The sequence below is a fragment of the Oncorhynchus keta genome, chromosome 8 (genome assembly GCF_023373465.1).
Source record: "Oncorhynchus keta strain PuntledgeMale-10-30-2019 chromosome 8, Oket_V2, whole genome shotgun sequence".
Taxonomy (NCBI): domain Eukaryota; kingdom Metazoa; phylum Chordata; class Actinopteri; order Salmoniformes; family Salmonidae; genus Oncorhynchus; species Oncorhynchus keta.
This window is the reverse complement of record NC_068428.1, coordinates 18,162,260-18,177,112: the sequence shown is the minus strand read 5'-3', so window position 1 is coordinate 18,177,112 and position 14,853 is coordinate 18,162,260. Positions and strand designations below refer to the sequence as shown.

General features: G+C 42.4%; 1 protein-coding gene and 1 long non-coding RNA gene across 4 annotated transcripts in view; one reads left to right on the top strand and one right to left on the bottom strand.

The window, feature by feature from the left end:
- Positions 1-295: 295 nt before the first annotated feature.
- LOC118386920 (uncharacterized) lies at positions 296-4,961 on the top strand. Its single transcript, XR_004826310.2, has 3 exons — positions 296-460; positions 825-1,533; positions 1,624-4,961. It is a non-coding gene; the product is annotated as an uncharacterized LOC118386920 (long non-coding RNA).
- Positions 4,962-12,615: 7,654 nt separating this feature from the next.
- The window catches only part of LOC118386919 (androgen-induced gene 1 protein-like), a 49,992-nt gene continuing 47,754 nt past the window's right edge, over positions 12,616-14,853 (bottom strand). For all 3 annotated transcript variants that reach the window (XM_035774921.2, XM_035774924.2, XM_035774922.2), the window contains 2 exons: positions 14,459-14,622; positions 12,616-13,393 (listed from right to left, as the gene is read on the bottom strand). In XM_035774921.2, coding sequence (XP_035630814.1) covers positions 13,359-13,393; positions 14,459-14,622 — 199 coding nt within the window. In that variant the 3' untranslated portion in view covers positions 12,616-13,358. The remainder of the gene's footprint in view (positions 13,394-14,458; positions 14,623-14,853) is intronic.

Here is a 14,853-nt window from a genome sequence, read left to right as displayed (position 1 = left end):
AACAACTTTATATAGAAAGAGTGCCTCTGAGTTGACGACTTGCATATGCGCAGTTCGACGCGAGACGACCCGATAACGTGATTCTACGTATGAGTTTTGCTAGCCGACGTCGCCTACAAGTGTGCCCAGGGATCTTCATAATGCACTGTCTTTGGTATAGCCTCTCCCTGGCTAGGTGGCTGGCTAGCTGCTAGCTGTCAAACATGCATGTGTGAAGCAGAACACTAAGCAAAGTGACAACGATTCATCGGTGTTTCTGCGATCATCTGTAATTTACGGAGTGGTCCGTCCAATATTATCTTCCCCCTCAATGCACCCAAGCGCCATGAAATTGTTCCAGGCAGTGATGGTGTTATAAGGCTGTCGCTTGAGCATTCTGGTAGTTCGTGTGTGTTTGTGGCATTTTCTAATTGATGTTCTGAGACTGTACATCTAACATGGGGATAGAGAATGTGGAAAAGTATTTCGTTTCTAGAAAATACTTTCAGCCATGTGTCTTCGACTTACAGTGATGGACGGCTAATGTCTTTGACATGCTAAGTTTGACATAGGCATAGGGGCAGGACATTGCGCCGTTTGTGGTAGCTGTTTCGTTCCTCATATTTAGCGTTAGAGAAAAAAAAAACATTTTCTTTTGCGTTGTCACTATGAAGAAGTAAAACAAAAGGAACGAAACAGTGACGACTAAAGGCAGGACAGTCCCACCAGTAAATTATTACAACAAACTACTTGTAATGATCTGCTAATAATAATCTCCACCTAAAATAAGCTTCGGATAATGGCTTGTTTAACTTTGCAATCATTGTTTTTTTGTCTTGACATAGATGCGAGTTTGGGAAACTGCTCTATGTGACTGGAGCCACGCATCAGGTGTGCAGGAGCTCTTCGCCTGATCCTTGACCTCCTTCTGTAGCTCAGTTGGTAGAGCATGGCGCTTGTAACGCCAGGGTAGTGGGTTCAATCCCCGGGACCACCCATACGTAGAATGTATGCACACACGACTGTAAGTCGCTTTGGATAAAAGCGTCTGCTAAATGGCATATATTTTTTATTTTTTTATTTATCAACCAGTAAACTTGAGTTTACCCATTGCGGTTTACCATAGCATTGGTGTATGTTCATTGTGAGGGTTATTACCTTGAGAATTCCTCTATAGTACATGTAGAGGAATTCTACATAGGTACATAGGTCATTATCTGTTTTACTTTAACAGTGAGACAGATGGTGTATGGGTGTTATAATGGCAGGTTTGGTGACTGTGGATCTGTTCTAGACATACATCTGCTGATCTACCCCACACTGGGTCATCATTAAAAGTACAGTCTATAGTGTTTACAGCATTTTGGTAGAAATGCATCCCGTGTTCAAATACATCCTCATTAATGCAGCAGCCTTGATTTGAATAGTTGAATAGGATCATTCATATAATTTATTCATATATATACTCCTTAATTTTCAGTGTTTCTCATGTTTCGGAGCAGAAGAAGCAGTGGAAATGCTGAATACCTTTTTATAAACAGGAGAAGCCAAATGGTAAAATCTGCTACTGTTATCTTGTAACATGTATCTTAAGTATTTCCACCTACAGTAGGCCTGCAACTTGGATTTTTCCCATTCTTTCAGCCCCCAAGACAAGGAAGGAGTGAGATACTGTTGCTATCCAGCAGGGGGCAATATTCGTTAAGTAATGAGGTGAGGAGCAGAGAACGAACATAAGGCAAAGGGAGTAGCTAACAAAGGGTTCTCCTGAAACAGACTTGGAACACAACCATGGGTCCTATGGATTTGTTTGTCTGACAAAGAAATCAAATGTACTTTTTCATCTTTTCACTTATTCGCTCAGCCTTTTGCATCAGCACTCATTTTTATTTTCATATTATTGACAGTGTTTTATACCCTTAGAGCATAGTTTGAATGGACAGTGGACACTATCCATGGCCTGTAAAGTCCCTTGCTGCTATAACAGCCTCTACTCTTCTGGGAAGGCTAGATGTTGGAACATTTTTGTGGGGACTTCCATTCAGACACAAGAGCATTAGTGAGTTCGCCTACTGATGTTGGGCGATTAGGCCTGGCTCGCAATCAGCGTTCCAATTCATCCCAAAGGTGTTCGATGGTGGTGAGGTGAGGGCTCTGTGCAGGCCAGTCAAGTTCCTCCACGCCGATTTCGACAAACCATTTGTGTATGGACCTCGCTTTGTGCACAGGGTCATTGTTGTGCTGTTAACAGGACAGGACCTTCCCCAAACTGTTACCACAAAGTTGGAAGCACAGAATCATCTAGAATGTCATTGTATTCTGTAGCGTTTAAGATTTCCCTTCACTGGAACTAGGGCCTAGCCCCAGACCATTATTCCTCCTCCACCAAACTTTATAGTTGGCACTATGCATTGGGGCACGACGTGTTCACCTGGCATTCGCCAAACCCAGATTCATCCCTATATGCTGTCTTATCATTGTTGGTGATCAGGCCTGCCACTGTTGTGTCATTGGCAAAGGTAATGATGGTGTTGTGCCTGGCCGTGCAGTCATGAGTGAACAGGGAGTGCAGGAGGGGACTAAGCACGCACCTCTGAGGGGCCTCCGTGTTGAGGATCAGGGTGGCGGATGTGTTGTTACCTACCCTTACCACCTGGGGGTGGCCCGTCAGGAAGTCCAGGATCCAGTTGCAGAGGGAGGTGTTTAGTCCCAGGGTCCTTTGCTTAGTGATGAGCTTTAAAAAAAAATATATATATATATATACTCTGATTTTATTGTAGGAACACAAAGAAAGTACAATAATGTAAAATAAAAGAACAACAAAAAAGATCTAGCAGTTACAGTGCACGTCATATCTTCATCATATTAGTTACATTGACATCTTTGAATTAGACCTTTTTCAAGTACGAAACCCATTTTTCCCAGTATTGACCTCTCTCCTGTTGAGTTCTTAAAGCAAAGGTCATACGCTCCATGGGGTATATTTATTTTACAATATCTATCCATTGTGTCACTGTGGGAGGGTCTTTTTGTAGCCATTTCCTAGTGATAGCCTTTTTACTGGCTGCCAGTAGGACCTTCAAGAGGTACTTTTCTCTATTGTGTAAGTCATCAGGTATTTCACCCATGTACAAAGAAATGAATGTTTGTTCGATGTCAAATCCCATTATTTTTCCAATGTTCGATCTTATTTCTCCCCAGTAAGTTTTGATTTCTGAGCAGGACCAGAAGATATGAGAGTGATCCACCCTTGATAGCCCACATTCTCTCCAAGAAGGGTGTAGTGAGCCAGTCTGTTTTGATTTGAGTTTAGGTGTTATGAAGAAACGTATAACATTCTTCCAACAGAACTCTCTCCATGACCTTGAGTTGGTGGAGCTTTGTTGAGTCTCTAATATGTTCAACCATGTTTCATCAGTTATTTCAATGTTAAGTTCCTCCTCCCATTGCTTTTTAATATAGTTTGTAGAATGTTTCTTTGGTGATTGAATACCCAAGTGAGATTTGTAAGTGTTTTTTTGTTACTCCCCAAGTTGTATGTGTTAGTGAATACTTGGATTAATTTGAGGTGCTCGAGGGTCAGTCACTTTTATCTCCCCTAAGAAATAGTGTTGGACTTGTAGGCATCTGTAAAAATCTTGTTTATCCAAGCCATGTTCTTTACTTAGGTCCTGGAAGTTATCTAGGTCCCCATTCCTTATAATTGTACTGAATGATGTGATGCCTTTCTGCGTCCATTGTTTAAATCTGCTGTCCTGAGTTGCCGGGATGAAGCTGAGGTCGTATGCGGGCCAACTCAGCAGTTTGATCTCTCTGTCTAAATTATTTTGCTTAACTACCCTAAATCATGTCTTCAGAGAGAAATTTATCCACTGATTTTGTCTATTGTATATTTCTATTACCATGTCCTTATTACCCATACAGTCAGTTTTGGGAATCTCCGTCAAAGTAGTTTCAATGTCTTTCCATTTGGATTCGTATTATGAATTGCACAAACACACCAGAGGTCTCAATTGGGCTGACACACAATACTCTTTTAGGTTTGGTAAGCTCACACCCCCACAGTTTTTTGGTAATTGTAATGTTGTATATCTAGTTCTTGGTCTCTTACTGTTCCAGATAAACCTTGATATCCGTTTATCCCTAAACTGTTTAGGTGGGATTTGTATGGGCAGTGATTGGAACAAATACAGTAACCTTGGCAGGATGTTCATTTTGATTGTTTCAATTCTACTACTAAGATCTAAGGGAAGTGAATTCCACCTATAGGTCATCATATATTTTCTTGTTGATGTGATTGTAATTCATGCAATAAAGTTTGGGTGTATCTTTGGTAGATATGCTCCAATATATTTAATGGTTAAAGAGGTCCAGTGGAAGTTATACCTGCTCTTCCTGTGGGGTATAATTATATACTAGGTTTTGGGTCTTGTGTATGTCAAGCACATACCCTGAATTATGTTCCAAATGTTTGTAAAACATCCATCAGTCTAGAGGTACACTTGAGCCTGGGTCTTTAAGGAATAACAGAACATCATCAGCATACATGCATGTCTTATGTTCACTGCCTCTTATTGTTATTCCCTCTAAGGTTGGGTCATGTCTTATTGCCTGTGCTAATGGTTCGAGGTACAAGGAGAAGAGCGTGGGTGAAAGATTACAGCCTTGTCTTGCCCCTCGCTCTAATTTTATCGTTCGTGTCAAATGTCCATTTATCTTTATTCTAGCAGTTGGACATGAATACAGTGTTTTGATGCACTGTATCACTTCTTTGTTGAAACCAAATCTTTCTTGGAATAGGTAATCCCATCCCACTGAATCAAATGCCTTTTCTGCATCGAGGCTGATTAATAATGCACTTATCTTATTCTGAGTAATGTGGTCCATGACATGTAGGGTTCTCCTTATATTGTCCTGTATCTGCCTATTTTGTATGAAACCAGTTTGATCTCCGTCAATAAATTCTGGGAGTATGTTCTGTTCTTTTGGCTATTATTGATGCATATAGTTTATAATCTGTGTTAAGAATTGCGATAGATCTATATGAACTGCATTCCTTCTTATCTTTACCCTCTTTTGGGATTACAGATATGATGGCCTCTCTCCATGACGGTGGGAGAACCCCCTCCCGCAGAGTCCAGTTAAAACAGGCCTTAAGTAGAGGTGTTAGTTGTTCTCTGAAGATCTTGAACCATTCTGAAGGGAAGCCATCAGTGTCTGTTGCTTTATTCATTTCTTCAGTAGTTATTTCTAGTCTATCATTTTGAAAATGGTATTCTGTGCTTGTTGTTTCCTGAGTCTCCATGCTAGTAATTTGGTTGCCTTTGAGCCTGCTTCATAATACCGTTGTTTCAGGAACCTAAGCTTTTTCTCTACTTCTTCTCTATAAATCTGGTCAATTCCCTGTTTTACCTTTTGAATCTCTCGTAATATAAGAGGGACTTTGTATTGATTATGAGATTGTTGTAAGTTTCTTAGGGTTTCCTGTAGTTTCAGCAGTTTCTGTGCTTTAATCTTTTTCTTGAGAGATGTGACTATGATCTTTCCTCTAATAACTGCCATAGCTGCATCCCACAATGTAGCAGGAGATACTTCCCTGTTATCATTATTCTCCAGATAATGTTCAATTCTGTCTTTATTGATTCCTTGAATGCTGGATCATTCAGCATGCTTGTATTAAGTCTCCATATAAGTATTTCTTGGTTTGCTATCAAGGTGTAGAGTAAGGTAAACTCCATTATGATCTGATAAGTCGCTCTGCCCGATCCTACAATCCTTAAGCCTGTGTCTATCTGCACTGTACATGAAAAAGTAGTCTAACCTGGAGTATTCAGTGTGGCGGGCTGAGTAAAAAGTATATTTCTTATCGGTCTTGTGGGTGTCACGCCATACATCGAGCAGTCCTAGATCCTGCAGTATCCTATTGATCTTTTTAGCAACTAGACTCATTTTCCTATTTTGATTTGTGCTGTCCAAGTTTGAGTTTAGAACTGTGTTAAAATCCCCTCCACAGATAAGTGCCAGAGGTTTCTGTGGCAATTAAATCAAACACCTTCCTGTAGAAGACCATGTCACTCCCTGGGGGTGCATATACATTAAATAATGTAACTTCCTGTAGAAGACCATGTCACTCCCTGGGGATGCATATACATTAAATAATGTAACTTCCTGTAGAAGACCATGTCACTCCCTGGGGGTGCATATACATTAAATAATGTAACTTCCTGTAGAAGACCATGTCACTCCCTGGGGGTGCATATACATTAAATAATGTAACTTCCTGTAGAAGACCATGTCACTCCCTGGGGGTGTGTATACATTAAATAATGTAACTTCCTGTAGAAGACCATGTCACTCCCTGGGGGTGCGTATACATGAAATAATGTAACTTCCTGTAGAAGACCATGTCACTCCCTGGGGGTGCATATACATTAAATAATGTAACTTCCTGTAGAAGACCATGTCACTCCCTGGGGGTGCATATACATTAAATAATGTAACTTCCTGTAGAAGACCATGTCACTCCCTGGGGGTGCATATACATTAAATAATGTAACTTCCTGTAGAAGACCATGTCACTCCCTGGGGGTGCATATACATTAAATAATGTAACTTCCTGTAGAAGACCATGTCACTCCCTGGGGGTGTGTATACATTAAATAATGTAACTTCCTGTAGAAGACCATGTCACTCCCTGGGGGTGTGTATACATTAAATAATGTAACTTCCTGTAGAAGACCATGTCACTCCCTGGGGATGTGTATACATTAAATAATGTAACTTCCTGTAGAAGACCATGTCACCATGTATACATTAAATAATGTAACTTCCTGTAGAAGACCATGTCACTCCCTGGGGATGCGTATACATTAAATAATGTAACTTCCTGTAGAAGACCATGTCACTCCCTGGGGATGCGTATACATTAAATAATGTAACTTCCTGTAGAAGACCACGTCACTCCCTGGGGGTGTGTATACATTAAATAATGTAACTTCCTGTAGAAGACCATGTCACTCCCTGGGGGTGCGTATACATTAAATAATGTAACTTCCTGTAGAAGACCATGTCACTCCCTGGGGGTGCGTATACATTAAATAATGTAACTTCCTGTAGAAGACCATGTCACTCCCTGGGGGTGCGTATACATTAAATAATGTAACTTCCTGTAGAAGACCATGTCACTCCCTGGGGGTGCGTATACATTAAATAATGTAACTTCCTGTAGAAGACCATGTCACTCCCTGGGGGTCCTGTAGAAGACCATGCATATACATTAAATAATGTAACTTCATGTCACTCCCTGGAGGTGTGTATACATTAAATAATGTAACTTCCTGTAGAAGACCATGTCACTCCCTGGGGGTGCGTATACATTAAATAATGTAACATCCTGTAGAAGACCATGTCACTCCCTGGGGGTGTGTATACATTAAATAATGTAACTTCCTGTAGAAGACCATGTCACTCCCTGGGGGTGTGTATACATTAAATAATGTAACTTCCTGTTGAAGACCATGTCACTCCCTGGGGATGCGTATACATTAAATAATGTAACTTCCTTGTTATCCAGGTTATATTTAACAAGTATAAATCTACCCTCCTTGTCTTTTATTTATGACATCATTTTGAGTTTAACTGAATTTGGGATCAAGATTGCAACTCCCCTTCCCATTTTGTAAGAAGAAAAAAAAAAGTGTTCCTATATCCCATTTTCTTGAGTTTCTCGTGTTCAGGTGTGGTTAAGTGCGTTTCCTGCCAGAATAGTATGTCACCTCTCTCCCGTTTCATCTTTGCTATTACCTTACTTCTCTTGATGTCACTCCCCAGTCCGTTTACATTGAGACTTATGACCTTATATTCCCAATGATGCATTGATATAAATAAAAACCCTGTGCACCATATCTGCCTGCTTTATCATGAACCTAAAAATTATCGATAAATCAAGAACGATAATAAAGTAAACCAAAGTGGGAAAATACTTTGGTATTTGGACTCCCATGTCAGAGGACTGTCTCTTGCCTCTGGGGTTTGAGGGGATGAACCTGTCCGCAGGATGGGCCCCTCGCTCAGATATGAAAATGCGTGACGTAGTCACAAACAAGACCTGTTGGAACTGAAAATAATAAGGGTGCCTATTTCGTCGCTTATACACATCGGTTAATTACAAGTGAAACTATATCGGTCATGCTTGCATATCATGAATCCTCCCCTTGATATGCCCTTCTGTCGCCCCGTCAATGTGTAATTAATCCTTAGCTAATATATATGTTATTAATGTGACACTACTTAGTGTGTTCATAAAGAGTACATGCCTTTTGGCTACTCACCTTTGTTCAGCTTTGGGGGAAAATAGGGGAGATATTTTACCTATTGCAATGTAAACCGTAACAACCCAAAGTCTTAACAGCTCGCGGTAACTATTCATTCTGTTAAATCTGATTCAGTCTCTTCCATCTTCCCGTTGGAAATGCCTGAGTCTCTCTCGTATGTGAACGTCCTCTCGCCGAGATGGTTTCCCTCTTTCTCCATGACCCTGCTTGTCAACAATGATCCATGGGAGAGCCTGCTGAGTCTTTCCGCTGGTGATGTCGCCTTTCTCCTGGCGGTATACTCCACTGGGAAGCCCCTTGACTTCAGGTCCTCAGCCGCCTCGTCTGCAGGCTCGTATGTAACCGGGCCGTTTTCCAGAAATACCCACATTTTTGCCGGGTATGGTGTTTGGAAGCGTATACCCTTCTCTTTAAGTGCTTTCTTAATGGGGCTGTATTCTTTCCTTCTTTTCGGTATCTCTCCCGCGTAGTCATGATCAATGAACACTCCTTGGCCTTGGAAGTTAACAGGCTTTTTCCAGGTTGCATGTAAGACTTTCTCTTTGACTGAGCATTTTAGGAACCGTACTACTATGGATCTTGGTGGGGCGCCGCTGGGGGGTTTTGAGGCCAGAGCTCGGTGTGCTCTCTCGAATCCCAGGTCAGGGTCGTCTTCAAGTATGTCCTTGAATAGACCCTCCACAAATTTGGGCGTAGTCTTTTTCTGCGCCCTCTACTACTTTATAAAGTCTAATGTTGTTTCGACCTGAGAAACCTTCGAGGTCTGTCACTTTTGCCTGTAGTACGGGTTGGCTTTTCAGTGACTGTTCAACTTTTTTTTATGACTGCAATGTTCCATATGTCCATTTCCCCAATGCGCTGTTCTGCGTCCCCCATTCTTGTAGATATGCTGTGAAGTTCTAATTTGTTTTCTTCAAGTTTCTGGTTAATGTCCTTCTTGAACTCATTTAGTTATTTTCTTACATCTTCTCGAAGTTCCTCTCGTAAGCCTGTGAGCGCCTCACCCAATTCCTCCTTCATTACCTCACAAAACTAGGGTTATTTTGCTGCTGCTATCTTATTTGCGCTAGCGTTAGCCATCTCGGGTTCATCGCCGATTATATCTTCCGCTGTCTTGTTATGGGTAGCTCCGCTACCTTTTCCTATTTTTCCATTTTGCGTAAGCTATTATAATGCTCAGAGTAAATACTTGAATTTAGGGGGGTGGGGAAATACCCAACTGATGTGCAGTACGGAAAACTCGGCAGCCATTTCCCAAGTTGCGTCACCGGAAGCACCCAGCCACGCCGCTTAGTGATGAGCTTTGAGGGCACTATGGTGTTGAATGCTGAGCTGTAGTCAAGGAATAGCATTCTCACATAGGTCTTCCTTTTGTCCAGGTGTGGAGTGCAATAGAGAGTGCATCGTCTGTGGATCTGTTTGGGCAGTATGCACATTGGAGTGGGTCTAGGGTTTCTGGGATAATGGTGTTGATGTGAGCCATTACCATCCTTTCGAAGCACTTCATGGCTACAGACGTGAGTGCTACGGGTTGGTAGTCATTTAGGCAGGTTACCTTAGTGTCCTTGGGCACAGGGACTATGGTGGTCTGTTTCAAACATGTTGGTATTACACTCAGACAGGGAGAGGTTGAAAATGTAAATGAAGACACTTGCCAGTTGGTCAGCGCATGCTCAGAGTACACGTCCTGGTAATCCGTCTGGCCCAGCGGTCTCGTGAATGTTCACCTGTTTAAAGGTCTTACTCACATCGGCTGCGGAGAGCGTAATCACACAGTCGTCCGGAACAGCTGATGCTCTCATGCATGTTTCAGTGTTACTTGCCTCGAAGCGAGCATAGAAGTAATTTAGCTCGTCTGGTAGGCTCGTGTCACTGGGCAGTTCTCGGCTGTGCTTCCCTTTGCAGTCTACTAGTTTGCAAGCCCTGCCACATCCGACAAGCTTCGGAGCCAGTGTAGTACGATTCGATCTTAGTCCTGTATTTACATTTACATTTAAGTCATTTAGCAGACGCTCTTATCCAGAGCGACTTACAAATTGGTGCATACACCTTATGACATCCAGTGGAACAGCCACTTGCATCTAAATCTTTTTTTTGGGGGGGGGGGTGAGAAGGATTAATTGATGCTTTGCCTGTTTGATGGTTTGTCGGAGGGCATAGCGGGATTTCTTATACGCTTCCTGGCTAGAGTCCCGCTCCTTGTAAGCAGAAGCTCTACCCTTTAGCTCAGTGCGGATGTTGCCTGTAATCCATGGCTTCTGGTTTGGGTATGCACGTACAGTCACTGTGGAGACGATGTCATCAATGCACTTATTGATGAAGCCAGTGACTGATGTGGTGTACTCCTCAATGCTTTTGGATGAATCCTGGAAAATATTCCAGTCTGTACTAGCAAAACAGTCGCAGTAGCTTAGCATCTGCTTCATATGACCACTTTTTTTATTGACCGAGTCACTGTGTATGAATTTGAGAGTGCTTTCTTTTCTCCAGCTCCATCCCTCAGGTTTTTAGATAATTTGTCTTTGAGAGTTTTCTCTACAAACAGTGATTAGGCCCTTACATGCTGTCATGTTATTGATCTTAATCATGTAATAATAACCTCCCTCCAGTTCCCTCTGGTTTTGTGTGTTATGGTTCATTCCTACATAAAGGTTTTACATGTTTGATGCTTGCAGTAGTGGCGTGTTAGATGAGAGATGTCATGCCCTTCGCTACATTCTGACCATACAACCCCCCCTGAAGGTCACTCATGTAGAGCTCTGCTGCTACGGCCAAAGAACCACTCAGAATCCCTGCCTAAAACTGGCACAGTACACATGCTCAGCCACCTGCCCCCACACATCCGGCAGAAAAACACACACACACACACACACACACACACACACACACACACACACACACACACACACACACACACACACACACACACACACACACCTTGCCAAAGGATCTGTACTCCGTATTTTCTGTGCTTGGAGGGTGCAGGGGTTGAGTGCCACCACAGTGAGTGCTTGGAGCCACTATGCAGGGCTATATTTGGGCCTCCATCTTGTGCCCGCTGAATGAGCTGCTTGGTGTCACTCTATGATTTTCCACCCACTGGGGCCTGGAGAACAGAAAGGCTGCATTTAAACTGCTTTTACTTCCACTAATGTCAGTACGCGTTGAGCGGTAATGTTATTTGTGCTCAGACTCTGGCATTTCCGCCTGCAAGTTTGTAGTTATCATACTTTTGATTGGCTGTGACTAAGCCTTGCAATGTTGCTCAAGCTTCTCCTGCTTACCAAACACCGTTTACTTCCCAATTACTATGCTAATGTATGCCAGCAAAAAATCCTTCAAAATGCATTCAATTTGTCACCTCCACATGGGGGACCGGCAGTGTTAATGAGAAGACTATGAAGTGTCGTTCTCTCGTTATCAAGCTGACAGAGAGCCTGCGACGGTGCACACACTCCACCATGACAAAAATGTATACAAACAACTTACCCGGCAAAGATGTCATTATCTATCAGGATGAAAAACCACAGTTGTCAAGAGCACCTATTTCTGTTTCACTACAAACGACTGTGTTTGCAGAGGAATGGATGAGAAGGGTTTAATTTTTCCATATAATTGAGCTGACGGCTACTATTACGGGAGCTGGCTGGTTGCAAACTTTTAGAGGTTTTGTTTTCTAAGAAGTGGGGATAGGTAGAGAGGAGATGCAGGATAGTACACGGTTGTGTTTTGCAGTTTTGGCTCTACATTTAAAACATTTTATAGGGTTGTAATACAATGACAGCCTGTTTAAAAATGATAAATAGCAGCTGAGATCATATCACTGTCAAAACAAACTTACAGCCACTCATAAAGAATTTATCCCATTTATCTATTATGCTACTGTGGTATACTTTCATTTATAGGCTAACATATTATTTCATGAGACCTTCTGAGGTCTGTCTCCCAGAGTTACTAGCGCCTTGGAATAGCTGTGATGTGAATGAAAAGGCATATTATGGGTACATTTCTTTTGTATTGAGCTTCTGGTTATTTAGTCTGTCGAGCTAACCCATTTTCTTATGGGCTGGAATGTGTGTTTCTCGTTAAGAGCTTGTCCAGCACTGCACAAAGGAATTGTTATGTTAGGGCAGAGTCTGTGTCTAAAGAAGACAGACAGAAATGCCAGAGAAAATATAGGCCAAACATTAAATCACAAGTCTGGTGATTTTTCTTTTTAATTGAAGAGAAGAGCTGTAGTGAGACTCTGACTGACACACACACACACACACACACAAACATGACACATCTGACTCGCTCGAAATAACTTAACACCTTTTTATTGAAAGACCATACACACTTCAAGAGTCAAACGCTGTCATCGCTTTTTACAAAAACATAAAAACAAGAAAGGGTAATTTTGAACAGTGGAGCTCACAAGTCTGGCTGTCCTAGAAAAGAACATTCTATGGTACAGCTGTTAGACACTACACAACCAGGAAAAGGCTGTCATTCATGCCACTCTGTAGGCGAGATGCCCTCGCTAGAAAGCTCTGCAGTGAAAAGGGAGAAAAAGAAGAGAAAGCTAATCCTGATACATGGCTTTTGCTAACTCTGCCGGAGTGCCTAAGCATCTTAAGATTAATATCACACCCATAGCAATAAGTTCATTCCATTTAATGCAGTATACTCGGTGTTCAGATAATACTTGAGTCGTAGAGATGGATAAACAGGATGATTAAATAGTAAATACTAATACGTGAGTAAATGTAATGTCATCGTAATACCTCCTAGTCCATAGCAAAGTGGTGAATTCATATCCCACCTTGTCATTGACGGGAAACAGGCATCTCAGGTCTTAGCTACAGTCCAACAACTTCAAGAGGAGGACTCAGCACTTTAAAAGCCCAAAAGGTTATTTTCAAAAGAGAAAAAAATCTGATCATATTCCCACATATTTTTAAAAATAATTTATTTACATAGAGGTTGTTATTATGCTGTCCGGGTTGGGATTGGGCCTGTCTTTGCAGCGACCCACAATGCAGTGTTCCTACTCCGCAATGGCCTTCAGTCAGCTTTAGCCTTGTCTGTGTCTATAACACCTGGAAGACAGAGATGAATATCAATGCAAGGTTTTCTCTTGTTTAATCATGCATAACTTCAATCAGTGATGTTGAGGGGGGAATATGAAGTTGTGTAAGACAAAGAACAGGAATACTAAAGAGTTTGTACATTTTCAGAGACCATCATTTCTAATACGACTCTGTAGTCACTCCATCCAAAATGAAATGCCAAATTGAACATTCATAGCAGACCAATTGGCCTCATATACTGTAGCTATCATTAAATGTCCCATTTGGGTATATTGAGGTTATGTTGGAGTGGTGAGATGGGAATATGAGCTCTGAGGGAAGGAGCTGTGGGAGAGAGAAATGAATTAAATCACAGCAGGACTAGACCAGGGAGAGGAGGGAGGGGATTGGAAAGAAAGGAGGGAGAAAGAGGAGAGGAAGAAGGGACTAACAAACAAAAGGGAGAGAGGAGAGAACGGGCGGAGGAGAAGGAACGAAAGGAGAAGAGGAAACGGGAGGGGTGAAGATGAATTAGACAGGAAAGAGAGATGTGGGAGGAGTGAGCAGATTGTAGGACGTGGAAGGGTGTGAGAGGAAACAGAAGGGTAGTGTTGATTTGTGGGTCAGTGTTAAACAGGTGGGAGGAGGAGGGATGGAGGGATTTGTCTGCAAGCTGCAGTCAGTCTGCTTTTCGACTCTTCTCTCCTATCCCATCTGTAGCGCTGCAGATAGCTCCCCTCCCACGGACCTCCCAGCCCGCACTTTAAATGCAAATAGGTACAGGAATGTGTATGTGTGTGTGTGTGTAAGCTCAACGGTGTACTTGTGTTTGCGTGTGTGTGTGTTAGTGTGTGTACACATTTTTGAACTCGTTTGCACTCGTGGGTGAGTGCTGGTGTGTGATTGAGAGCACCACTAAAGGCTCTGAAACCACAAGGATTCATGCTAGTAGAGGCCCTTAGCGTGCTATCCTGCTCCACACTGTGGAACACACACACACACACACACACACACACACACACACACACACACACACACACACACACACACACACACACACAGAGGGAGCAGCTGCCAGACGTGCTGAGGGCTTACATTTGGAGCCGTCCCAGATGTAGCTGTTGAGGACCTCTCCCAGGACGTAGTAGATGTTAATCAGGACAGTGAGGCAGGAGAAGAAGGCCACCTTTGCCAGGGGACTGATCTGCTCCAACAGGGGGTAGACCCACACGCCGGTCACATGATGCACCCAGCACATCCTGACAGAGGGAGGGAGGTAGGGGTGAGATGATAGAGGACAGAGATATATAAGGAAAGAGAGTAGAGAGTTTGTTTATATTATAAACTGGGTGGTTTGAGCCTTGAATGCTGGTTGTGTTGAAAGCCGTGGTATATCAGACAGTATGACCAAATATTGCTTGTTTAGTGTTCTAATTATGTTGGTAACCAGTTTATAATAGCAATAAGGCACCTCGGGGGTTTGTGGGATA